Here is a 26,472-nt window from a genome sequence, read left to right on the forward strand (position 1 = left end):
GGAGGGAGGCAGGCAGGGAGTGTCTTCAGCAGAAGTTTAATTTAGAGCGTGTAGCCCACCAAATAAACTGAGATGGGCTGTGTGGTTGGTGGGGTCTCAGAGGCTGTCTCAGCAGCAGGGACCCTGCAGATAGGGCTGAGCTAAGGATCCCGAGGTAGATCCTGTGTACTAACAAGGATCTTTAAAGACAGAAGACCTTTCCCAGCTGGGGTTGGGACAGTGGGGGGTGGCGGGGAGCTGGGGCTACGGAAGAAGCCAAAGGTACACTGCATAGCTGGTTGTGAGAAGGGAGGAAGGGCCCGCAAGCCAGGGATGTGGCACCTCTAGAAGCCAGAAAAGCCAGGAAATGATTCTCCCCTGGCCCATCCGGAAGGACCAGCCTCGCCCACGCCTGGATTCCAGCCCACTGAGACCCGTGTCAGACTCCTGACCCCCAGAAATGAAGGAGAATAAGAGTGCTGCTTTTAGCCACCAAGTCCATGGCTGTGTCACAGAGGCCACTCATGCAAGGCCTGCTGTGCTCAGGGTGAGGCATGCAGGGCCTCAGGGACTTCCACCCACAAGGACCACCAGGGCCCAGGGTCCCCGCGAGTTCAGGACATCACATGAGGTGCAACAGTGGTTGATACCCAGGATGGGTTGGTCGTCCTGCTGATGGCAACCATGAGCCACTGGTGCCAGCAGTCGGGCTGGGAAAGAAGGGACTCAAAGGAAAGGAGCGGTCCCTTCCTTGCTAAACCTGTGACAACGTGATGCGTGACAGGGTCCGGTCAGCCACACAGCATCCACGGCATCTTGGTATTAAAAAACCCATCCAAGTGTCACCCCATCCTTCAGCCAAAGATGATGAAGTGAGTGGGACGACGCTCCCAAAGGTGAGATCATCACTCAGTCCTTGACTCATGCTGCCCAGGGAAGGGATCTAGCAAGCACCCTCCCCTCCCCTCCTCCAGGCAGACCCCCAGCCCTGAGTGCTGGGAGGGGGCTGACTCCTGCCCAAGGCCCCCACTAGCCGCTGCTGGCTGCAGCCCTGTGCCCACTTCGGGCGGGCTCCTGGGCAGGGAGCCGTGCATTTCAAGAGGTGCCCAGAGGAGGGAGCGCTCCCCGACTCCCCTCACACCCTTAGGCCCTGAGCCTGCCAAGGGTGCCATCAGGATCCCTCCTGCACCTTCACCCATCTGGAGGAGGCTGGCAAGCTCCCCACGACCCCTTCCACCAGCACCCCAGGAACAGTTACCCGGCCAAGGACACAGACACGCTGTAGACAGAGCTGCTTTTCCCTATGGATGCTGAAGCTGGACAGTCCTGGTGACAAAAGGTCACTTCCCTGTCCCAGGAGATGTGGAGGGTAAGAGATTGGAGGGGAGCGGGGGGAGAGGACGGAAAAGAAGGGGAGAAGAGGAGGGGAGGGATAAGGAGGGAGAAGAGAGGGAGGAGAGCGGGGGATGGGGAGAAAGAGACGTGGGGGGAGCACTGCTCCTAATGCTCGGTAACAGCCGCCCGGCCCGGGAGGTGACTGAGGACCCAGGAGATCAGGCTCTTCCTGGCCGCTTCTACCAATTTATAGAAATGGCGCTGCCCAGAGTCCTGTTCTATTTGTGTAAAAGGCTCTTTCAGATAAACAGCTTTGTTCTCTAAGGAATGTCCCCTCCTGGCAGCAGGAACATGCAAATGGAAGTCCAAGCGGTGGCCTCCCCAGCCTTGGCCTCCAACTGGCAGAACCTATGTGCTGCCCCCGCTCCAGCAGCTGCTGTTAGAAGGACAGTCCCCAGCCTCTTCTAAATGTCTCCCAGGCTCTGGGAAGCCAAGGGAGGCACACCCAGAGAACCCTGTTGGGGACCCTTCCAAGGCCAGGAAGGACACCAAGGTGCCCAGGCTCTGTCCTCACGCCATGGTGACTGCCGCAGGCCCCGGGCAGGGCAGTACTTGGACAGCCCCTTGGCTGGCCTGCCTGAAGAATCTTCAGAACGAAGCTAAGAGGGTGGCTGGGAAAGGCCTGAGGCTCGGAGCGGGGTCCCTCCCCAGCACACAGGGCCTCTCACCTCCCTGGTGCCCAGGTGTGGGGTAGGCAGAATAGCAGGGACCTCCTCCTCCAGCAGATAAGCTGAAGTCCTTCTGGTACTTTCATTTTGGGCCACACCCGTGGCTCATGGAAGTTCCCGGGCCAGGGATTGAACCTGCATCACAGCAGTGACAATATCGGATCCCCCACCCTCTGAGCCGCCAGGCAACTCCATGGTTGGTTTTTTTTTTGGCGGGGGTGGGGGGGCGCACTTTTATTTCAGCACGGAGTCACAGCCAAGAACCCCTCAACAGTAGATGTCAGCTTCCCAGGCCCCCAACACCTCTTCTCCCACTGAAGTTTCCCAGTGAGGGCACTGGGTACAGGGCTGCTGCCTGGCTAGGGACCCTTCCCACCCCACCCTCCCTGGCCTGGGCCAGCTGGTCCTGGTCCCCATGGCCGCTCCCGCCGGCACCACATCCCTCCCCAAGTGGAGCCCAAGCCGGAGAGTGAGGAGGCTGTGCTGGGTGCCGGACAAGGGGCCCCTCCCAGGGTCAGGGCTGAGTGCGGGGGAGGCTGCTGGTCCCACTGGGCCAGGCCACGGGGCAGCAGCTCTTGCGGAGCTCTGGCAGTAGGAGCAGGGGCAGGGGGATGCTGGTAGCCAGGAGGGGACACAGCCCCCCCTCCCTAGGCCAAGTGTCACATCAGCCGGCCCTGGTCCCCTCCCATCCCCTCAGAGTCCGGGCTCCCCCATCGGGGAGAACCCCGTGTGTGAGCAGCAGCAAACACGAAGTGCCCTAGCCCGAAGAACGCCAGACACAGTCCTTACATGCACAGCTTTGAGGGGTACTAAGCTAGCATTAAAGGAAATCTAGAAACCACTTTAAAATCTTCCACTTGTTCCCTGAATGCCTTTGCTGTCACCCCTGACTGTGAGCATGTATTTATTTGATGCGTTCAGAGGAAGCTTCCCTCCAAGGGGCTCGAGGAACAGCCCCTGCCTGGAGCATGGCGCTCCCTCAGCTGTGGCCTCCGGGTTCAGTGGCCCCACACCCCAACCCCGCCTTGGGAACCAGGCTCTGGTGTGGAACGGGGACAGGGTGTCAGAATTGGGGAGCACTGCCAGCCCTGAGCAAAGAGGCCACCCTGGGAATGTCCTCCCTCTTCCTGAGCCTAAGGAAGCCGATGGAAGCCACAGTCCCAAGGGGCCAAAGGGCAGCCCAGCCACCGAACGTTAAGCCCATCACACAGCGTGGACCCTGCAGCTGTTTTGGAGAAGCCCTCAGGGATGGACCCCAGGAAGAGGAACAGAGTGACTGCGGATGCTGGGGATGGAGCCCTGCGTCCTACACACTTTTGTCTATAGTATGTATATTTTACTCTCCAAGGACATGGATACCCCGTTTAGGTGAGAACCTGCTTAGAAAAGGGAAAACCGGGAGTTCCCTGGTGGCTCAGCAGGTTAAAGATCCAGTGTTGTCGCCGTTGTGGGGTAGGTTCGATCCCTGGCCCAGGAACTTCTGCATGTCGAGGGTGAGGCCAAAAAATAAAAGGAAAAACTGGAGAGGAACTAGGGTCTCACTAGGGAAGAGCGCAAGGCCAGCTCTCAGGATCCCGAGACACCAGGGCAAGGGTGCGTGTCACTGTGACAGGGCTGGGTCCAGGCAGCCAAGGGCCAGCGAGGCTGAAGGAGGTGAGAGGAGTGGGGTGGGGGGTGCAGCTGTCTCTAAGCAGTCAGTGGGTTTGGGCAAAGATTCATTTGAAATTCATTCAGTGAAGGAAAAGAGAGCCATTAGTCCTTTGTAAGCAGTTGGGTAAACAGAGTGTCTATTCTCAGTGGTTGCCCTACGCCCAGCCTCAGGCCAGCAGCTGCTCAAAAGGAAAAGAGATGCCTGTGGTCAAAGGGCATTCTCCCCCTCTTGTCAGGAGAGGCCCCAGTGAAACCCCCGTCTCTCGAGACCTTCTGAACTGGTCAGTCCAGGGGCCCCCCGACTCCTAGATTTGTTCCAGGGAGGCTCACCCTTTGGTCACTTTTATTATTAGGAGGATCTTCTTGGAAACCACGTGTTCTGGTAAGAGCCGCTACAAGAGAAGCGTGATGTGGCTGCGTGGGTCAAACTGGGCTCTGGCAACTCTTCTGAATCCCTGCACCCCTAGAGCCCCCAGGTCCATTTCCAAGCGCGACAGTGGAGATGTGGGCTTCTTCCTCACCCGGCCGCCTCTCCTCTCTCTGTCCTGTCTCCCTGGGCTGTCCATGTTATAGACTTCAAGTCCCCTCCAAGGAGATTAAACCCCAAAGCCTCTGGCCATGTCTCATAGCAATGCCCCTTCTGCCACCTTGACCAGCCTGGGCTGCTCCCTCCCTGCTGGGGAAGGCAGGTCATCCAATCCTCACCCTGCCTCTACAGAACCTGTTCCTCACGCAAATAAGGTATCCAGCATGTGGATATAAAAACAACTGTAAAGCAAGACGAGCCCTCTTTTTACCCTCATGTGCATTCTTTCTCTCTCTCCCTCTCCCTCTGAAAATGTTACTTTTGCCTTAATAAATTTGTAACACGCCCACCATGTCAATGCCATGACATGGCGGGGCGGAGAGGGAGGAAACAATGCAAATCTATCATTCTAGAACAAATTCTATCATCCAGACCCTCCTGTGCAATGCCCGGCAGCTTTGTGATGCCTGTTGGGTGAACGGCATGCCAGCTCCCTGGGGACACCCCAGCACACGATTTACCTGAGAAATTCTCCATGCTTCCCTGTCTCAAGCCCCCCTGGGGAACCCCCTCAGGGACACATGGGAACATTTGGGGAGCAGGCTTGCCCTGCCCCATGGACAGTCACCTCAAATGCCATATCATCTGTGACACCAGCCGGGTCCAAGACGCAGCCCCCGAAGAGGAGAATGAGGACCCGATCCATGGCCTGTGACAGGGGCCTGAGGTGCTGCTGCCCGGCAATCTGCCGCCACCACCCCCGCCCCTCCTTTACGCCCAGGGAGCAGCTGCTGCGGCAAACGTGTGAGCAGCTGAAGCTGCAAATTAGGAAAATGAAACCAGCCATGGAAAAGTAAAAGCAGCACCATAAAACGTGGGAGTGGGGAACCTTCAAACGCTCATGGAGTGATGTTCCACAGCTAATGGGCCCCAGGCCATGTAAAGGGCACGTTTCTGAGACACCCCCACCCCGGCGCCCAAATATACCCTTTTGTTTAACACCAGCCAGTGGGTGGATGGGGCGTCCCCACCTCAGGCACATCCAGCCTCTGGCCACTAACAGCAGGCTGAGCAGATAACACCTGTTATGGACCCAAAGTCTGTGTCCCCACAAATTCACGCTGAATCCTACTCCTCAGTGGAACGGTGCTGGGAGGTGACTGGGTCACGAGGCTAGGGCCCTTGTGAAGGAGCAGTGACTTCCTAATAGAGGCCAGAGGGCTCGAGGACACAGCAACAGAGGGTCACATGCAAACGAGGAGGCGGGCTCTCTCAACACACCAACTCCCTGATCTCCCAGCCCCGAGCACAGCCAGGAATCAAGCCTGTTGTTTCAAGCTGCCAGCCTGTGGGTTCTGTCACAGCAGCAGGATGGGCTGGGACAGCCTCTCTTCGGTTTCGGTTTCGGGAGGAGAGGGACTTTGGCAGCGCCCCCAGACCGTACATTTTTTATAAAACGTCCACGCTGCCAACAAAGCACGTGAATTGGATTCTGCAAGAGCAGAGACTGGCCCGTCAAGCTGGGGGCCAGGAAAGGGCCGGTGCAGACACGGGGTGGCACTGACCTTCGGCGCCCTCGGCATCCCGGCCCTGCGGCAGCGACTGGGGTTCCTCCTCCTCCTCCTCGGGGTCGGCCTCCAGTGCGGCCTCCTCCTTCACTCCGCCACCGGCCTCCTCCAGGATGGCTGCCCCAGCTGCCCCCTCACCAGGAGACTTGGGGTCATCCGGCTTGGGCTTCTTGGGCTGGCTCCGTTTCCGGTGTGACCTGGAGAGAGAGGTTTGTCAGGCAGGAGACCAAACAACAGAGGGGAGAAGCCCCCAGGCCGGACGCCCTGGCTGGCCGGCAGATGGAGCCCCCCTTGACGAGCGCCCCCAGGAGGGCAGGGGGACATGGGGCCCTGGCTGAGGCTGGCTCCTGGGCCAGGGGGGCGGGGCCGCAGAGGCTTGGGGGAGGGGAGGGGGATGGCAAGGGTGGCCTGTGTCAAGCGGGTGCTGATGGCAGCTGGAGATGGGATGGCGGGACAGGGTGGCTCCGGGAGCCTCTGTGTGGTGGGGGCGGGAGAGACGGGAGCGCGGACTCGGATGGAAACAGCAGCTGGTGGAAAATGCCTGGACGACGACGACGAGACAAAAGGTGCACTTACGACAGCCCCGGCTTCCTGGTCTGCTCTTTCTTCCTCTCTAGATTGGGTTTTCTCTCCTCCTCAGTCTTTTTCCAGTGTCTGTTTTCTTTCAGACTAATTTGTCTAGAATGTAAATGTCAGGGGGTTTTTCTCTAGGACTCGCGTTAACTGCCCCAGACGCCTCGCCGAGGGGCCTCGCCCCGGCCCGCACTCCCTGCGTCCTCTCCACGCGCAGCGGCTCCGAGCCCAGAGCCCGCGGCGGCCGCTTCTCTAAGCTGCACCCAAGCCCTCCTCACCCACTGCCCACGCGGCCTCCAGGCCGGGGCCGGGCTCCGGGTGTGACAGTCCCCAAAGAGAGGGCACCCCTTGGGCCCCAAGGGAGACTCCCTGCTGAGGCTGAGCTGTGGCTTCTTAGTGAAAACGAGGGAAAATCGAGGGGGGGAGGAATCAGAGTTAAAAAAGAAAGGAAAGCGATAAAGAGGGGTGGGCGGCAGGTTAGTGGCGGGCATCCCTGCCAGTCCAGTGCCTTTCCAGGGAGGGGACAGTGGCTTTTAGGTCTCAGGAGGTGAGTGACCGGCCAGGGAGCAGGGGCAAAAGCCGGGTCAGCGTGGAGAGTCTTAGCCCTAGGTGGGGCACCAGGACAGCCACAGGCTGTCACCAGGACACTCTTAGCCAAGGCAGCTGAGAGTGTTAGCTTTTGGGGGAGGGTTTTTGGCACTGGCTGGGGCTGCCCTCCCCTGGGGAGCTCTCTATGCGGCCCCAGTGGGGTCAGACACTAAGACCTTACAGGAGACCCTGCGGAGTCCCTGGCAGCTGCACCTCCAAGGATCAAGTGCTCGCTAAGGAGGAGCAGGGCCGACCGACTGGAGCCACCTCCCCCAGGGGCGTCTGCAGCACCTCTGCCTTCCCTGCAGGATGCTGGGACCTGACAGCCTCCTTGCTGCCTCCCTGCCTGACGCTGCTGGCTCCTGGGGTGCCTCCTTCTAACCAGCCCCTAACCCTAACCACTAACCACTGCTGGTCCTTCGCTGCTCAGCTGCCTACCTCGGGGGCCCCTGGCTTGTGGCTGCTCGGTGACCTGAGCCCAGGCAATGCCTGGCACATGACAAGCCCTACTTGATGTCTGCAGCATGGACCACCCTGATGACCGAAGGGAGAAAGCAGGGAGCATTCCAGGGAGGGCGCATCATGGGCAGAGGCATGGCACCACACACAGCATGTCATGCAGGCTCACTGCGAGGGGAGGGGTGTGGGAGGACGGGTGTGGGGGGGCAGGGTGGGGTGGGTTGGGAACAGATGGGGGGCGGGAGAGGGCACGAGAGGCTCAGGCCTCCCCGGGGACCCTCCTCACGCTGGGTGAGCTTGGGAAATGCCAGGTACAGTCCCGACTTAGAGAGACAGATGGGAAGCTCTGGGCTGTCACCCAGAGGCTTGTCTCCAGATCCAGGGATGCTGCAGGGCTAGGTGCCCACAGGTGAACCCCCCCTCACTGGCCCCAGGCAGCACCCAGCAGAAGGCGTCTTCCTACTGCCAACTCACCTGGCCTCAGTTTCCCGCGACCCAGAGGAACCGGCCCTGAGGCCACTTCTGACCCTGCCCCACCTGCTCTCAGGGTTTCCAGAGAGCTCAGGCCTTCCTTGGCCCCCAACACACCAAACTCCTAACCCCAAGCACCAGCACCAAAGCCCTAGTAGCTGCCAGGCCTTGCTAATGCAGGGTCCCCCTCCCCGCTCAGAATGGGGGCACCTAGGCACAGAGACGTAGACCAGGGACCATGTCCAACCTCAAAGGAGAAAGCAGCCTGAACATCCAAATGCAAAGAAGACTCTGTTTCGTGACAACATAAGCTGGGAAATAAGTGGTTGCTGACAGCTGGCGGAAGGAGTGTCGGCCTTACACACCCTTGTCACAGCCTGGCCATAAACGCATCCGCTGGGCCCACTCTCTAGACGCAACACCGTTCCCTCTTTTAGCCATTTCTTCTTGCATTTTCCCTGTGTCTCCTCACGCTGCTACTGTTTCATTTTTTGGTTCTGGCTTCTCTGATGAGTTGCCAGCCCAGACACTTAGGCTGCCTGCCTCTACCCCTCCTGGCTTCTCTCTCTGCATCTGCCACCATCTTCGGTTGTGGCAAAATTCCATGTTACATTTTTCTTAACCCGTAAAATTGCTCATCCCCAAGCAACAGAGTTGCTTGCATGGCACTCTTTGCTTGCTCTTCCTGGAGTTAGTAACCAGAGTTAGTGACCTCTCTCAGAAGCTTGGCTTTCTTGGTTATCTCCCAGCTCCCAATGTGGACTCCTTGGCTCCTCAATGACACCCTGGGGCCTGCCCTTATCTTGAGACTGCCTTGGACTCTCCTGGGTTGGATCCGATTTCCTTGATCCCATGTCTTTGTTGGTTGATGCCCTTGTTTGGCTGGGGAACATCCTCTGGCAGCCTTCTCAGAAAGGAGGGGAAACATGGGACTTTGCTTGTCTAAAATGATTTTTATTCTCCTCCCATATGTGGCTGGTATTTTGGCTGAGTGTACACGTCTGGGCTGAAATGATCGTTCTTCTGACCTTTGAGCCCTTGTCCTTTGTCTATTAGCTTGCAGCATCATGATCACCAAGTCTGGTTCCTTTTTGGTCCCTTGTTCTTTTTTTTCCCTCCGATCACAGCATACAGCGGCTTGATGTGGGATCTCAGTTCTCAGACCAGGGATGGAACCTGGGCTGCAGTGGTGAAAGCACAGAATCCTAAGCACAAGACCACCAGGGAACTCCTAGTCCCCTGGTTCTTTATGTTGATCTGTTTGTTCATTCCAGAAGCTTCAGGAACTTCTGTTTAACCCGAGCTGTGAAATGTCTACGCTGTAGATTCCTCGAGCCGTCTCTCAACTCGCCTCTTAGATTTCTTTGCTCTTGCTGAAATGTCCAAGAGCCATCCCTTTCCTAAAAGTCTTTTTTTTAAAATACACAGGGTCTTCTTCCATAAATGCCAAGTCACCTCCCCTTTGGGAGGAGAAATAGGTTTTCTTTCACTCCCTGCATGGCCCCTTCCCTGGGGTCCTGCTTTCCTTTTGTGTTTGAGATTGCCTTTCACTCTGAGTTTCCTCAGAGGTTTAGGGACCCCCTTGGCTGTGATGTACAAGGGACTACAATGCTTGGGGGTGGCTGTGTGAGCAGCGCTGGTAGAAGGGGACAGGAAGAGCAGGGACTCTTGTCACATCAGAGAGGATCCTCGATGTCCCATCTATGGTCTGTTCTGTTGGGCTGCTCTGACCTGGCCCTGGGGTTGGGGATACACAAGGCTGCCAGGTTCGACCTCACCCCGGAGCGGGGCCACCACCTTCTGCTGGGAGATGGGGTAGTGGGAGGGGGCCCGAGCCCAGCAGTTCCTCCCTCACCTGCCCCCCATCCATTGCAGTCTCCGTCCCAGGAGGTGCCCGTGTCTTGAATCCCAGGCCTTGTGGCAGGAACCAGCCCACTCTCCATCTGTAGGCCCATGGATGCAAGTTTTCTCTGTGCTGCAAAGCCAAGTGTTACTTGCCCATCTTTTCCTTTTTTTTTTTTTAACCTCACCACAGCATGTGGAAGTTCCTGGGCCAGATGGAACCTGTGCCACAGCCGCAACCAGAGCCATGGCAGTGACAACATCAGCTCCTTAACCTGCCAAGCCACCAGGGAACTCCTCACTGGCTTATCTTTTCCTTACTTCAAAGTCTACTCCTCACCCCCTCATTTTCTCTGTTCCTCCTTTATAGTTGTTTTTTTGTGGCATTTCTGGGGAGGGTGGAGATACATGCGCACTTCGCCTGCCAGGCCTAATAGGATGTCACTTGGTTAAGATGACAGGAACCAAATCCTTACCCTAGTATTCCCAAGATGGAAGCAGGTATGCTTAGATCTCAGGTGGCAGGCAGGGCAGAGTCGAGGGCTCACTGAGGGTCCCAGGGCTCAGAGCCCCTCAGGCACCCCAAGGCGGGGCTGTTGTCCAGGAGTTCTGACTCTCCAGCGGCCCTGCCCAGAGTCACAGTCCCTTCCTCCCAGGGTTGCCAACCCCATGGAAAGTAGGTGTGTCCTTGAGTGGGTATCACCTTTGAGAAACCACCAAGCATATTCTGGGGAAGTCACAGGGACAAGCTCCTGGGGCCATGGGCGCTGGCAAGCCCCTTCTGAGCAGCCAGGGGCTGAGCAGGGTGGTGGGCTCGGGGACCAGCAAGGTCAGGGTGCCCAGCGGGAGCGGGGTAAGAGGCAGGCACTGGTGTCCAGCCTGGCCGGAGCATCAGGCACGGGGAGGAGAGGGGAGACCAGGTCGGCCCTTCTTGGGTCTGAAGGCGGGCCAAGTGGGTGGGGATCCGCTCCCTGGCTCTTGGGCTCCTCGTTTCCGTGGTAAATGAGGAATGCGGGCGGAAAGGTGGCAAGTGGGAGCTGCAAGGGGAGGCGAGCAGGGCTGGCAGGCTCTGGCCGCCCACGTAGGATGGCCCTGCGGATGCGGAGGAGCATGTCACGTCTTCCCACTACCCTCTGCTCCAAGCGTGGAGGCTGCAGCAGCAGCTGCTCAGCTGCTCTGCACGGGGTGCAGAACACACACCTGCTGGAACACGTGGGCGACGCAGAGCGCTCCTTAAAGCTCCCGCTGGAAATAATCAGGAGACGAGAGGAAAGACAGTCTACATATGGCAAAGGGCTGTTCGGGCAGGAGCGGGGAGGGGGAACTTGCTGAAGACACAGGCAGAGAGCCAGGCTCCACTGAGCACTGGGCAGGGGTCACACGGCAAGGACAAGAAGGTCACAGGTTATGGGCCCTGTTTGCCACGGGATGGAGTCAGCTTCAGGTGTGGACAGAACATCCACGGGAAGGCATCGTTTTCTCCCAGAGGGGCCAACAATCGTCTCTGCCCTGAGATGACACGTGGGGCAAGGGGCAGGGGGCTGTCTGGAAGGATGGGTCCTCGAGGGGCAGGGCTGGGGGGCCTGGCTGAGCCCATCTGAGCAAGGACCAGGGAGCTGGCGCAGTGTCCCGGAGGAGGCGAGGCTGCGCAGGGACATGGGGGGAGCGGGGGCAGCAGGCAGCAAGCCCACCCCAATGCCAAGTCCTTGGGCAGGGGCATTAGGAGATGTCTGGGGATGTCGGTGTTGTCACACTGGGGGAAGGGGTCGAGCTGGCATTGAGTGGGTGGGGTCAGGGATGCTGCTCAACCCCTTACAGTGCCTGGGAGGGCCACCCACAGAGGAAGTCAGCAGTGCCCAGGGAAGATCCTACCCCCACATCTGGCCCAAGCCAGGATGCTCAGGTAACGCTACTGCTCCCCCATAACCAAACCTCCCACAAGGGAGGCTCAGGGGAGCGGGCAGCCTCGGAGACCAGGCACAGCAATTCGAGAGCAGGTTGGCCGTGTGGCCAGGAGAGAAAGTCACAACGGACTTCTGAGGGCCACTGCCATTGCGACGGGGGGTGGGGGGCAGCCTGGCCTTGGGCCTTCAAATGTGAGTCCCCAGTCAGCCTCTTTAGAGAAAGCCCCCCTCCAAGTGACTTTTTTAAAAAGAGGGGAATCTGCTTTACTCTACACGCTAAAGGCTATAAGGAAGATTATGTCTTTGGGAACACTGAAATACCTGTTATTCAGTTCCAGGCTGGCACAAAAGAGGGGTGGAGGGGAGAGGGACACTCCAGACAGGAGCCGTGCAGCAGGATGAGGGGGCAGGGGGAGTCTGAAGCTCTTCCCCTGCGCACAGAAGGTTTAGCCAAGGCCCGGCGGCCAGGTCCCCATCCTCCGGGCAGGTTCCTGTCAGCCTCTAATCCCATTCCGTCCTGGAATGAGGCCCAGCTCCTTGGCAGTTGGCTCTGTTGACCAATTAGCCTGAGCCACAAACCAATCAACCATTATGCAAATGCCGGGAGCTGGCAGGTCAGCAAAGCTCGCTCTGTGCTCTGTGCTCACCCTCTGCGCTCAGCGCTGCAGATGGGCCACACCAAGAAGGTGCTTTGCGTGGGGAATACACGGGAGAGTGGGGGATCAAAGGGAGAGACAACCAAAGAAATCAGAAGAGAGACTCACCTTCACACGGGCTGTGGGGAGCAGAGGTGAAAGCAGGTCAGAACATTCTCAGAGAGGGGCCGCGGGGTGGGCAGAACAAGCGAATGAGGGCGCATGGATAGGAAAACAGCCCCACGGGAGAGAAGGTTGCAGGCAGCACGACCGCTCCACCAGCCTGACTCTCCCCCAGTTTCTACAGAGTATGGGGGTGCCGCCAAGGAAGGGGAGGCGCTGTCCGCGGCCAGTGCGGCCAAGACCTGCCAGCAGTGACCAAGCGGCTGCAGGAGGAAGCCTGCACCAGAGGCCCAGAGACCCTGCCGCCTGTCTTGGCGCTAACCATAAGCTCAAGTGGTGGTTCTATTTTCAAATGGTTCCGAAGTTAAAACAATAATAACATTTTGTGACACGTGAAAATAATATGGAATTCCCACTCCAGTGTCCATAAATAAAAGTTTTATTTAGCATATGCCACGCTCATTGTTTATGGAACATCTACTGTCCGGGGCAGGCTCTCTGGAGCTGAGGGGTCACAGGAGAGCCCACCAGGCCCTCGAAGCCCTAACACAGATACACGCAGGATGTTGGCCACCTGCTCTGCACCGCCCCCCCAATTCCAGCCACACCCCAGGCCCAGTGAGGGCCTGCTGACCATTCCTCTGGCACCAAAAAGCCTGGACATTTCCTAGAGAAAGAGCACAACGGAGACTGATGCTTCCCACAACAAAAGCAATCAGAACAGAGAGGCTGCCTCTTCTCCTCCAGCCCAGCACAGCCCTGCCACCCGTGCCCCCACGGCCTCGCGCGGATGCCAAGAGGGTGCAGCCCTTCTGCCCCCTCCTTCCTCACCAGACACCAGGCAGCAGACAGGCAGGGACCACAAAAGGTGGAAGGTGGGTCACAATGGGGCCCCCGTGATGGAATGGGGTGGCAGAGGGCATCCAGCAAACGGGTCTCTGCAATCACCTCCATGACCGCGGAGCCAAGCAACATATTATAGGAGGTGCCAGAACTAAGCAGCTGAAAACCTGAGAGGCAGGGGTGTGGCCCACGCACAGGGAGCTGGGGGCCTTCCCCATGGCTCCCACCATCGCTCAGAACCAAGAAGGGCCAAGCAGCCCAGATGCAGAAACAGGGCTCTTGCACCCAGGATCAAGAGCCAAAAGCCCGAAAGGGACAGTGTGTGGTCCTGAGAGGGCAAAAGGACCCACCTCCCAGGAGCGGACGACAGCCCGAGGCCCAGACCACACGGCGCTGATGGTGAGGCTCCAGATGCCCTCGGAGGAAGTCAGGCCTGAGAAACACACGTTGTCTCCAGAGCAGGGAGAGATGGAGGAGGAGGAAGAGGAGGAGGAGGAGGAGAGGAGGGAGGGTAGAGGGACAGCCTGCAGCCCCTGCCATCAGGGAGCGCCGGGCAGGGGTCGCTGGGTGACTCACCTGCGGAGGAGCTTGGCCTTGAGCGAGGCCCGGGAGGCGCTCCAGGTGCTCAGCTCGGGGCTGCTCAGGGCCGTGGGCCGGGTATGGTCCAGCACCGTGAGGTCTTTGCCCTGCTTCCACAGCTCGTAGCGCTCCGGCTGCAGGATGCGCACGAAGACGTCCATGGAGATCTTGACCATGTCCTTCCGGCATGTGCACTGTGCGGGGGCAGGAGACAGGCCACTGAGCCCGTGGGCAGTGACTCCACACACGCAGGGCGCGCTGGGCCCACCCGGCCTCCCTAGAACCACTCTCTAGTGACAGGAAAGGGCGTCTTCTCTTCCCGGAGTCAGGGGGAGGCTGCTGCACCCCCGCCCGGTGATGAACCCCTGGCCCACCCCTCAGAGTTGCACCCCCACTGAGGAGCCCGGAGGCCACGTGCTCTGAGCTGCGGCTGCCTCGCATCTTTCCAACCAAAATCCCTCCCGGTCAGACACACGTGCCCCCGACTAGGGAACACGCACGTGGACTGTTTTATAACAGCAGTAATTCCCAAGATTACTAAGAGGGAGAAAGCTGTCAGTTTCCAAAGAGCCAACAGGGAAACAAATGTGGTCTTCAGCGGGTGCTCCCAAGTCCCCGAGTCCCTGCCTCAGGCTTTGGGAAAGGAGGCTGAGGACTCGGGAGGCTCAGCCACTTGCCCCCAGGGCAGGGGGCGGGGCAGAACCCACTTCACAGGGCCTCCGGCCTGGCCAGTAGAGTCCTTTGTGTCTGGGAGCTTCAAGCAAGGCCCAAGTAAGCACGATGAGGACAGGCGGAAATGGGGTCCTTCCCCACCCCTTGATGTCTAGACCTTAAATACCCTACACACAAAAAAGTAAGTGTCACGTCATCACGGTGGCCCCCAGGACCAGGCACCATGCAGGAGGCCCTCCAGATGCCCCAGAGGAGTCTGGGGCCAGAGAAGGCAGCCAAGGATGGCAGAAGCCTGGCCCAAGACTGTGAGCCCTTGGCCAACGGGAGGAGCCCAGGCAGCCATGGTCTGCTTACCTGACAGCTGAGGCCAAGAGCAAGAGGGAGGACCTAAGAGAGGGCAGGAGGAATGGAGGGACCACTGTCCCAAGGCTGGTGAGCTGCCCACAAAGAGCCAAACGGTAGATGCTGTCAGCTCTATGGTCCACCCCTCTGTTACTACTTCTCAGCTTGGCTGTAACATGGAAGCAGCAAGACCAACTCATGTTCTCATATCGGGGGAAGTGCTGATAAAGCTTTTTTGTAAGTAAAGGCAGGAGTTCCCATTGTGGCACAACAGGATTGGCAGTGTCTTTGGAGTTCCGTGCAAGTTCAATTTCTGCAGCTGCAGCTTAGCTCGCAACTGCAGCTTGGATCTGAACCCTGGCCGAGGAGCTCCACGTGCAGTGGGGGGGGGGTGGCGGCAGGGGGGAGGGAGGGGGCGGATATGGCACAGTCATGGTCTCCAGGGTGGGCAGCCCTAGGGGGCTGCACTCACCTCCCACTGAAGGGGCAAGGTCCTCGCCTCCTTATGGGGACATCTGTCGTGAGAGATTTGACAGGGGACACCTGTGCTGTAGCCCCTGCAGTTCTCACTCCTAACAGATAAACAGGCTTAGGAGATGCCTGTTCCCAAAACTCTGGCTTAAAAAGCATCTGTTTTCTTTTTTTCCCCAGACTGCAAGAGTGTGTGAGTGTGTGTGGATGTGTGTGTGTGCGTGCGTGCAGATGTTTGTGTGTACGTATATGTGTGGATGTGTGTGTGGATGTACTTAGAATCGCACATGCATTTATTTTTCATCCCATACAATTTCAAAAGACATTATGAGTGCGTTTCTGTTTTAAATGCATGTCTCGCCTCCATTTACAACCACCTCCATCACTGCCACTTTCTCAATGGAAATGCAGGAAACGGAAGGAAAAGACTTAATTGAGTGCGGCAATTATGTACCCTGCCCTGACGAGCCCTTTGCAACTTCCCTCAGTTGGCTCGGGAAACAGGGAGATATTTATGACCCAGAATCTCAGGCTGCTAGTGGGGGGCAGGGCGGAGGAGCACATGGCATTTTCTGCAGCCCCAGTGCCCCCACCCTGCCCGCTCCCAGGCCAGATCCCGGACCTCAGGCTGGGGACAGCAACAACCCGACCACGCCAAGTGGGAGGGAATATTTATGACCCAGCGATTCCCAGCAAACTCAATTCATCTAATGAAAAATTGTACAGGAGAGAAAGGCTGGCGATGTAATTTGGCTGCAGAGTGTGGGAAGGACAGATGGCACCCATGCTCCAGATTCCTGCCCGGCCATGGCCTCCCTGGCGTCGCCGTCAACAGCAGCTTAAGGGATTTGTATCGAGCGGCTGTGCAATTGCTTTTCCTTAAGTAATTAAAAAAAGCACCTGTGTGCGGCCTGCAGGGGACACGGAGCCCATGGCCCGTGGCCTGGAGCCCATCCCACACCTCTTGCCCGGCCCGGGCGAAGCACTGGGAACAGCCATCCTCACCTCTCCATGAGGGTTCTGGCTGTGGTGGGGTTTGTCACTGGTGGGGATGGAGGGGTGGGGAGCATGGGCGGGCACAGCGGGAAGGAGGCAAGGCCCTGCGGGTCCTGGGGGAGAGGAGGGACAGCCCCCTGTCTAGGACACAGCAACAGTCACCTTCGTGGGCTGAGCAGCTGAGCTTGGGGGTGCAGACACTACAGACCCATCACCTTGACTCAGTGCAGTCTGGCAGTGGAATTTGCTAAGACCAGCGAAAAGATCCAACTTCTTAAAAGCAACTTCCAGGGGCTGAGCGAGCCAGAACTCCCCACAGCCCCCGCAAAGCTGTCTTCTGATCTGTAGCCCCTGCACAGTGGAACTGCGAGCATTGCTGCTTCACTTCAGGCCCAAGAGTAAGCACGGGGGCTCGTGCTGCAGGGCCATGCTGGGAAGGGGGCGCAGGGCAGCCTCCGAACATCGCCCGGGGAAGGCTCACATTCTCCCCTCCACCCCGGCCAGCTCCCAGACCTTCCTGAGCACCTGCTTGAGTCCCTAGAGCTGACAGTCTCTGTGGCTGTCACTCCAGCTCCTGAGCAGCACTGTCAGCACCAACGCCAGGCGAAGTGTGCTCTTGCAGGGAGCTAGCTGGCGTGAGTTAGTTAGCTCTGATGGAGAAATTGACTCGGAGAGGAGGGAGGAGGGCAGAGGGCCCCCTATGGCCTGAGCACACCCTAGGGTCCTCTGTACCTTAAAGACTCAGCCACCAGAACCATGTGGGGCGGGGCTCCCACTCTGAGAGGAACTAGGTAATGAGGCCGTGAACATCCTGTTCAAATCAACCACGGCAGGCGGCTGGTGATCCCACTAGTGCAAAGGGGCCATCTGGGGACAGAAGGAGTAGAGGCCTGGGTCCCACCACCAGCCTCTGCGGGACAGTCTGTGCCAAGATGAGCTGTGACATCTGTGGCTCCAGACCCTGGGCCTGCCGGCCTGCCTGCGGCAGCAGGGGGGCAGGAGAGGGCCTTCTGTCCACAGGGTGTGCCTGTCCACTGAGGGCTCTCAGCCCCCATCTACCCATTCCCACCCCAAGATTCTGGGCTGGGTGGCCTCCCCTGGTGACGGGAACAGAGGGAGACAGCACAGCTGGGGCTGGGCCCCTCCTGGCACCCTTGACACGCAGAGCCGAAGAAGCCTGACAGCCCCGAAAAGAGCCCTTCAAAGAGCCCTTGACTGCGCCACTCACTCAAGGAGCTGCAGGCGCCAAGTTAATTAACCAGTGGAATGGGAGGAATGGGGGCGGTTTAAGGTGACAGCACAGAAAGGACACACAACAGCTTGACCCCTGCAGTGACACCCCTCCCCAGGAGGAGGGACAAGACGGTCTCCAGGGAAGCCAGGCCCCTGGATAAGCAAACCCCAGCTGCCTGCAGACCGAGGGGCTGGCCTTGAGGGCGAGGGCGCAGCTCTGACGAGCCTCTAACGGGGCTCTGCAAGCCAGGCCCTTTCCTGTCCCTCCTGGGGTTCTCCCCCGAGGAATTGAGAGATCCAGACAAAGACTATCTCTGCTTCATGACAGCGAGAAAAACACACACATGCACACACACACCACCCGTACACGCCTCGGGAAAACTCTACCCACGCTGTTCAACAATCACAGGACAAGACGGGATGAGTGACAGGCACACCACGGCCCTGCGTGGGGCTGATTCACCAACCAATTCAATGACAGAAACGCTCTTAGGATGGATCTGTTCTTAGAAGAAATATAAAACACACAGTTAAGAATACAGCAAAGCCTCAATCACGAGCAAAAATCTTTAGAGAAAGCCAAGGACATCCATCAAACACCACCCATGGTCCAACCACAGTTCTCTCAATGAGGGGGTGGTTAGGGGTCGATTTTGTGGTATCTATTTTTTCTACATCTCTTCATCAAGCAGGGATATCATTTAAGTTGGCTAGGGGTGGGCAGATGATGGAAAGGGGAACCCAATCTGGCCCACCACCTGTTCTTGTAAATAAAGTTTTATCGGCACATGGCCCCGCCCACAGCTGCATTGGTGTTGCTACTGCAGAGCCGAGCAGTCACACAGAGACTGACAGCCCCCACATCCACAAATATCCACTGTCCCTTTCCAAAAAGTTTGCTGAACCTTGATTTAAGTCACAGAATCGTGTTTTTACAAGGTAATCTTGAAGCCCTGACCTCCAGTGTGTCTGTATCTGTAGAGAAGGAAAGAATTAGGAGATAGCAAAGTTAACTGAGGTCGTAAGGGTGGGGCCCTAATCCCGTAAGATGAGTGTCCCTGTAAGAAGAGGAAGAGGAAGAGTTCCCTGGTGGCACAGCACTGCCCTGGATCCAGCATTGTGACTGCTGTGTCTTTGTGTTTGATCCCTGGCCCACCCAGGGAACTTCTGCATGCCACGAGTATGGTCAAAAATTTTTTTTAAATAAAAAGAGGAAGAGAGACAGATCCAGTTCCTATGTCCCTGCTGCCCCCAGGGGCAAACACAGCAGGAAGCTGGCCTTCCGCATGCCAGGACTAGAGTCCGCACCTGGAAGCTGACTGTGCGTGGCACCCTGATCTCAGGCTCCTAGCCTCCAGAGTGTGAGACATCCGTGTCTGCTGTTCAAGCCACCTAGTCTCTGTTACCAGGTTTTAGCAGCCTGGGCTGATGAGGACAGGTGTCTGCGTGGAAAACTTACTGCCATCCGCTTTGTATTAAGCATGGCAAGCCACACACTCCCCTCCACCTGCTGCCAGAATCCGACTCTTGCCAGGTGCCAGGAAGCACCCAGAGTCTGGCACACGGGGCGTGGCCTCAGGCTCCACTTCCTCTGGGCCAGCTGCCTCTGCACCTGCAGCCCGAGCCAGCCACCCTGGGGGAATGTGGCCCCTATAGCCCATCAGGACCCTCCGGGGGCCTAGGCCAGCTGCACACACCCACGGGCAGGCCCAGCCCCACACTATCCTGGGGGGCGGCATGGAGTCTCCTTCCTGGGGGAGGCACCAGCTTCTAACCCCAGGCACAGATTCCCACTTGCCACCTGGGAGTGCCCTGGGCCTCCGGTTTCAAAGAATACACGGAGGAACACAGGAAACAACACCTAAGGAATAAAGGGGTCAGACCCTCGGTCACCTCGCCAGGAGAGGAAAAAGGGCCAGCCTTGGGGGTGAGTTGTTCTATTTTTCTTGGTGGTGGGTGTGTGAGCGGAAGCCCCTTTTCTCACCAAATCAATCCCAATATGCTACACCAACCAGCAGTAACTTTCTATATGTAGCTCGAGACACACCTCAGAGGAGGCCCAAGTTCTAGGCACCGCTGCCCCGCGGGCTCCCTCTCACAACAGGGAAAGATGCAGAAAACTTGCTAGAGCTTGAGAACGGTTTGGCCTGGAGTGGAAGCATATTTTAAGGCCTTCAATTTCCCAAGGTTTTGGATTTTTTTTTTTAAAAAAAAGGCACTGATCTTAGATTAGATTCAGCAATTAAAGCCATAAAATCCCAGAGCCAAATGGTTTCCAACTTTCAGCTCACAGAGAGCTCCATCTCCCTCCTCAGAACCACTACACGCTCCCAACTAATCAGGCTAAAAGGATATGGTCCCACAGCCCAGTGCGGGGGCCCCCGCCCTGCAGCAGTTCACAAGGGGGGGGTCTGGAGAAAAGACATGCCTGCGAGGGGGCAGGAACTTGGAGGCAGAGAAGGGCCACGGCCCCTGAAGGTCTGCCAGAGCCTTCCCCGTGGCTGCCAGGAACAAGCACCTACTGTGTGCTAGTTTGGCCCTGCCCCTCCAGATCTGGGTGCTTTTTGCCCAGATAAGGCCCTGGGGCAGGGAGGGCCCCCCTTCCTGCCTCCTTACCCCCCACCCCAGTCACTGCAGCTCCCAGACTCACCACGGGCCCCAAGGACACCAGTGTGCATGTGGCTGGCCTGCTCTAGTTCTGAGGGTGGGGGTGGGGTGCAGAGAGGGCAGTGGGTAGAATATGGGGGGAGAGAGAGGGTGAGAAGGGAGCGGGCAGAGGGAGTTCAGGGGCAGCAGGAGCCTCACAAGGCAGAACCCTGGCCCCTGCGGCTGCGCCATCCCCACACAGGGTGCCCCTGACATGGACCCTCCTGTCACATAAGCACAGGTCTATGTGACCTGCCTGCCCCATGGCTCCATCACAGCCCCATACAAAAGGTCAGGGGTCTTGACAGCCCCAGCGAGAGGCTCAATGAGACGCACACTTGTCACTTCTAAATGACAAATGACGAGAGCTACGACCGTGGAGTTCAGGAGCCCTGGGTCTAATCCGAGCACCGGGCCAGGAGCAGGGGGGCTGTCGCCCCACGTTGGTGGACTGACACATCAAACCTCCAACATCCGAGCTCGGGTCTCCCAGGACCTGCCGTGAAGTTTGAGGAAAATGAGAAAACAGGGCAGAGCGGAGGTCTGTCTCTGGTTATCAGAGCAGGGGCTCCACGCAGAGACAAATAGGTTTCTTCTTTCCAAAGCATTTAAAAATAGAAATTGGAATGTTCTCGGGCACAGAGTGGGTGGCCCCCGGGGCCCAGCAGCGCTCTGCTCCAGCAGCTCCAAATGCTAGGGCAGGGGCCTGTGGCAGCCCGTGGACAGCAAGGGGCAGCAACGTCTCGCAGGGATGGCTGGATCCTCTGCTTGGGGGGCCGGCCTCTCAGCCCCGAGCCCTGGGGCCCGTTCCTCCGTTCCCCTCGCCCAACCCCACTCAGCTCTGGCCTTGATCCTTCGCGACATCCTCTCGCACCTGCTGACCCTTCCAGGAGCCCATAAAGGCCCCACCCTTAAGCCACCCCTTGCCTGTCGCTGCCAGGCCAGAGGACAGCACTGTGGGGACAGGTAAGCACCACGTGCCAGTCGTTCGGGGTCTAAATGAGCCTGAGCACAGCTGCCTGCTTCAGGCGGGCTGAGGGCACACACCATCTCCCTTGCTCCTGAAACCACGGCTACGGGACCTGTAAGACAGGAGCATCTTCAAGGACGGGGAGGGGGGAAAGAGACACAGAAATGCCCCAATGCAAGTGGCAGGTGAGGAGAACATGGATGGAGGGGAGCTGGGCCAGCAGAGAAACGGGCCATCACAGCCAATGCACATCTGGGTCTTCTGGAAACTGGGGTCAGGGGCGCCACTGAACTACAGACCTCAGGGCCAGGGCTATGGGAAGAAACCAAGCCCTGCTCCCCCACCTGCTTCACCGACATAGGGATGCCAGACCAGGGTGGGGAGGAGGTGGGTGCCAGCCCCGGGACTGGGGGAAGGGACCACATCGTCACGGAACCTGGAGGCACAGGCTCCAGCTGCTCTTGGCACCCCCTTCCACATCCTCCCCAAAGGGAGGGAATCAAAGACACTGGTACCCCAGCCCACTCAGATCACCCTGTGGTATAGCTTCAGGCGAAAAAGACCTGCCCTGTGTCTAGAGCTGCCACCAGCCTCAGGGTTCCCACTCATAATTATTAGTGTTAAGCATCTTCTGTGACCTGTGGAGACCAAAGCAAATGGAAAACAGTAACTGGAAAGAAAAGACAGAGAAGCCAATTTTAAGAAGAATTTAAAATAATCATTGATATCCTCAGAAATAAAAGACACAGCCTTGGAGTTCCCACTGTGGCATAGTGGGTTAATGATCTGGCTTGTCTCTGCGGAGGCAAATTTGATCCCAGGCCCAATGCAGTGGGTTAAGGATCTGGTGTTGCTATAGCTGTGGCGCAGGTTGTAGCTCTGGCTCGGATTTGATCCCTGGCCTGGGAACTTTCATATGCCACAGGTTCGTCCAAAAAAAAGACACAGCCTCATGAAACAAGAACAGAGCCTATAAAAAAGGAATATCCAGAAGACCAAAAAGGGCAGAAATTTTAAAAAATAAAAATAAAAATGCATTGATAGAAAGTTTTAGTACATTAATAGAAAGTCTTCAGCAGAAGTAAAGAAACTCCCTCAAAAAAAAAAAAAAAACAGATAAAAAAAGACAAAACAAAGCAGAAAAGGGGGAGAGAGAAAGAAACTGGATCATGAGATCTGAAAATCTACCAGAATGACAGGAGCTTGAAACAGAGAGAAGAGAGACTGAAGAGAAAGCCATCAATGAAGTAAAGAAATACCCTGGAATCATCAGGTTCCAGGGAGTGTCAGGTGGCTAAAATCAGACTCATACTAGATATATAAGAGGGAAACATCAGAACCTGAAAAGAGGATTCAAGAAGTTTCTAGAATGGGGAGTTGCCATTGTGGTTCAGCAGTAGCAAACCCTACTGGAATCCATGAGGACGTGGGTTTGATCCCTGGCACTGCTGTGAGCTATGGTGTAGGTCACAGACTCAGTTCGCATCTGGCGTGGCTATGGCTATGGCTGTAGCTGGCAGCTGCAGTACTGATTCTAGCCTAGGAACCTCCATATGCCGTGGGTGCAGCCCTAAAAAAGACAAAAAAAAAGAAGAAGCTTCTAGAAGGGAGAAATGCACATCACATACCAAAGATTGGGAATCGGAAGAATGGCTGACTTTTTGCCACAACAGAGAATAGAGACCACAGGTAAGCCAGGCCCTCGAACTTGTGAGGGAAAACCACTGCCGCGGAGATGTCCACACCCAGCCCAAGTGTCAACCACCATCAGGAGCAGCAATTTCTGGGAGAGCCCCTCAAATTCCATGGTCAGCCTTTTTCCATTAAGGTGTTTTTCTTCTCTTTATTTGTTCCCTCTTTTCAGACATGGAAAGTCTCAGAAAACATCACTGCCCTGCTCCTTTCTCAGAAGTCCTCAGAGAACGCATCTTTCCAACATAAGGTCAGAGCAGAGTGTTATTAATAAGAAAGGGAACGAATGTTCTTTCCAGCACCCACCATCCCTCCCCATTGCTTTGGAGGATGTGGCGGGCCGCTGATGGTGCCCACTGGATCCAAGGTCCTCTCGGCAAGCACTGCGCTAAACTGAAGAAAGCATCAGCCCACAGGCTCAGATGTGTGCCTGCATCTTCCTGGGCAGGGGGAAGGGGAGGGGAGGCTGGCGCTGTCTTGCCTGTGGAGGTGGGGCTGGGGCAGGATGTGAGGAAGCCATTGTCACAAGCCTCTCTAGGGAAACGGGACCAGCCTCTTGCTCTCTGAGTTTGACATGAGATAATGCAAGCGAAGCCCCCAGCACTGGAGTGTTCCGGCCCTAAAACAAGCCCCCTTCCATCTGTTTCTCCCCTCCCACTCATCTGGACAGTGAGATGCATCAGGGCTGCTCTCGGTGTGATTCTCCAGCCTGGTACTCTGTTCTCAATGGCTAGGAATTATGCTTTACCAACCATAACCCCATGCAAAAGTGAAATCGTATATAGTGCCTGCTTTCGGAAAGCGTAGTAAGAGATAAAACGAAGAAGACACTGAAAGCCAGACTGTGCTTTAACATCTTATCACAAAAGGAAAATTCTCCCCTCTGCCAAGCCCCGCAGCCACGACAGGGGCTTTGGCTGACACCCCCCCTCAAACCTCAGCCTCTTCCCAGTGACTTCAAAGCCTCAGTCTGCAGGGCTTCCTGGGCTGGACTTCAGACAAGAACCCCCCCAAAGCCCATACAGGGGCTCTGTATTCATCTCAAGCTGGGGCTCCAATGGGGAGCAAACACCCCCAAACCCTCCAGGAAGCCTGACAACTCCAAACTGACACATGGGCCCCCAATGCCTGAGATCTAAAGAACCTGGGGGCCCTCAGGAGAGCTCCCTGGTGACCTGATGGTTAGGACTTGGTGCTTTCATCACTGCGACCTGGATTCAATCCCTGGCCTGGGAACGGAGATCCCGCATCAAGCTGCTACACGCCACGGTCAAAAAAAAAAAAAAAAAAAAAACTTGAGGGTCCCCAAGTGGATCCTCACCAGAGGCGGAGAGTAAGGGCTCCCATCCCCTGGCAGCTATTCACCCCACCACCAACAGCCACATGGAGAGCCCCAAGCCGCACACAGAGATGAAGCTTGGGATGGACTGAGGGAACAGCCACCACTTCGCAGGGGGCAGACGTCTGAGGAGCAAAAGGCACCCTCTCCGTCCCGCACTCGCTATTCCCACTTTCTCCAGCTCCTTCCAGGCACATGCTCTGCGTTCCGACACACAACACAGATGTCCTTCCCTTTCTGGAGAAGACCCCCCTGCAGTCACTGTTCACACGATGCCTCTTCCCGGGGATGGAGGACGTAAGGCGCTCTCACACACACCCCGTGTGCACGGAGTGCCCGGGCCCCGATGGCCGGTCGAGCACGCAGGCCTTTGCATCGTTTCTCCACGTTCAGGAACCTGCATATATTAAGTTCATATAATCCCGGCTTTAGTGACTGATTAACTTCGCTTCCCTCAGCTGCCTCTTTGCTGATGGCAGCCGTCTCCATGGTTCCTGATGGGCATGACCTGCTTTTTCCCTTTTTGTTCTACTTGCTTTACACCACACGTGTTGAATCCACAGTCTTTAAAATAGTGACTTTGGTTTTTTGTTTTTTTTGTTTTTTTTTTTTTTTGGCTTTGTGGAAGTTCCTGGGCTAGGGGTCAAACCTGCCCCACAGTGGTGACCCAGACCGCTGTGGTAACAATGCCGGATTCTTAACACACTCGGCCACAAGGGAACTCCTGAAATACCTGCTGGAAACCTAAAATACTCTGATGGAAAACCTCTCAGCATCCCTACGGCCCTGGATGCATGGAATAGCTGACTGCAGGTCTCCTTCAGCCTCTTGGGTATAGGAGCCATCAGAAGGGAAGAGGAACTCTGCCTATAGGGACCCTGACAACTGAAGTGACTCCAACCCCCAGCCAACTACAGGTGTAAGAAAGCCCTGTTTGGAGGAGGCAGACAAGCGGGGTCTGGGGCTGCAGCAGGGGCAAAAGCGGGGTCTGGGGCTGCAGCAGGGGCAAGAAGCCCACAGCCCTAGTCCCCTCCCCACCCCACCCCTGCCATGGAGAATGAGACAACCGTGCTTCAGAGGGAGGGCCCTGGAGGAACTCTGTGAAGACTCACTGTGTTGCAGGCTTATGATGTGTTTCAGGAGGTGGTCTCTGCTTCAGTAAAATGTTTACCACCCTCTAAAAAAAGCTCGCTGTGGAACCACTCCACTTGGCCTAGAAGGTCAGCCTTCCTCTGTGGGCACCTGCCCTGCCCCCTCCCGCCAGGAATCTGGTTCCCGGGGGGAAGGCACATACTCTGCAGTGCATCTGTCAGGATCGACCAGCCTCCTGGGATCCCCAATTGGAGAATTCCTGATCCAGGCTGAACAGGGCCAATAGCATCCTCAGAGTGTCTGTGTCACATCCCTGCTCCTCTGCCCACACCCACTCCCCCATCCCCATTGGCCCCAGGCCCCCTCCCCTCCCAGCCCGCTGTGGGTGGTAGGGGGGATCATGAGGCTCTGATCTGAGCTGTGACACGTGCAGTGCTGAGGCACATGCCACTGGTCGCCTCTGCTAAGATGGAAGTGCCACAGCAGGACCAACAGCTACACCAGGAACACCAGCACTCCCTCTTGGGAGCTGCGCTGCACCCGCCCCCTCCCCTGCACCGCCTTCATCGAGGTCTGTCCTGGGCAGGCAGTTCGGTATGGAGTACAAGGCTGAGCTGCCCCGGAGCCCCAGGGTTCACCTGCCGGTTCCCCCTGATTTAAATAGCAACAAGCTTTAATCACAGGCCATTTCTTTCTAAAAGATTGAAAGATTTCTAAAAGGTTGAGTTCCCTGGTGGCCTAGTGGGCTAAAGACATGGCATTGTCACTGCTGTGGCACAGGTTTGATGCCTGACTCAAGGAGCCTCCACCAAAAAAAAAAAAAGAAAAAAAAAAAAAAAAAAACATTGAACAGACATTAGGGTTTGCTTGTATCAAATACCAAAGAGGGAAAGAGGAGACACAGCAACCAGCCTAAGGAGAAGATTATCAAACGAAGTTCACTGAAGGCATCCCTGATGGTGTCTGCCCACAGGACCCTCCTGATCTGTGGTCAGTGAGGCCATAGCACTGACTTGGGTCGGGAATCAGGGCAGAGCATGAGGGGCTCCACAGGGACCCAGCCAGCGGCTCGTGCCGCCCTGCCATGTGCAGGGTGAGGGCAGGCCAGGCTGGGGGCCCTCGGGAGCGCAGACTCCATGTAGGAGGCCAGGCCAGGCCTGCCTTCCAGCCCATGGCTCGCTGTAGCCAGGCCTGAGCTGCAGACCCGAGCATGCTG

General features: G+C 57.0%; 1 protein-coding gene across 9 annotated transcripts in view; it reads right to left on the bottom strand.

Annotated features, from left to right (window-relative positions):
• Window positions 1-26,472, bottom strand: part of KDM4B (lysine demethylase 4B) — a 143,503-nt gene that overhangs the window by 16,911 nt on the left and 100,120 nt on the right. For 4 of the 9 annotated variants that reach the window (XM_021084030.1, XM_021084029.1, XM_021084031.1 and 1 more), the window contains 3 exons: window positions 13,801-13,997; window positions 6,363-6,464; window positions 5,784-5,983 (listed from right to left, as the gene is read on the bottom strand). In XM_021084030.1, coding sequence (XP_020939689.1) covers window positions 5,784-5,983; window positions 6,363-6,464; window positions 13,801-13,997 — 499 coding nt within the window. The other 5 variants (XM_021084033.1, XM_021084034.1, XM_021084032.1 and 2 more) reach the window with 2 other exon arrangements.

Source organism: Sus scrofa, chromosome 2, assembly GCF_000003025.6.
Source record: "Sus scrofa isolate TJ Tabasco breed Duroc chromosome 2, Sscrofa11.1, whole genome shotgun sequence".
NCBI lineage: Eukaryota > Metazoa > Chordata > Mammalia > Artiodactyla > Suidae > Sus > Sus scrofa.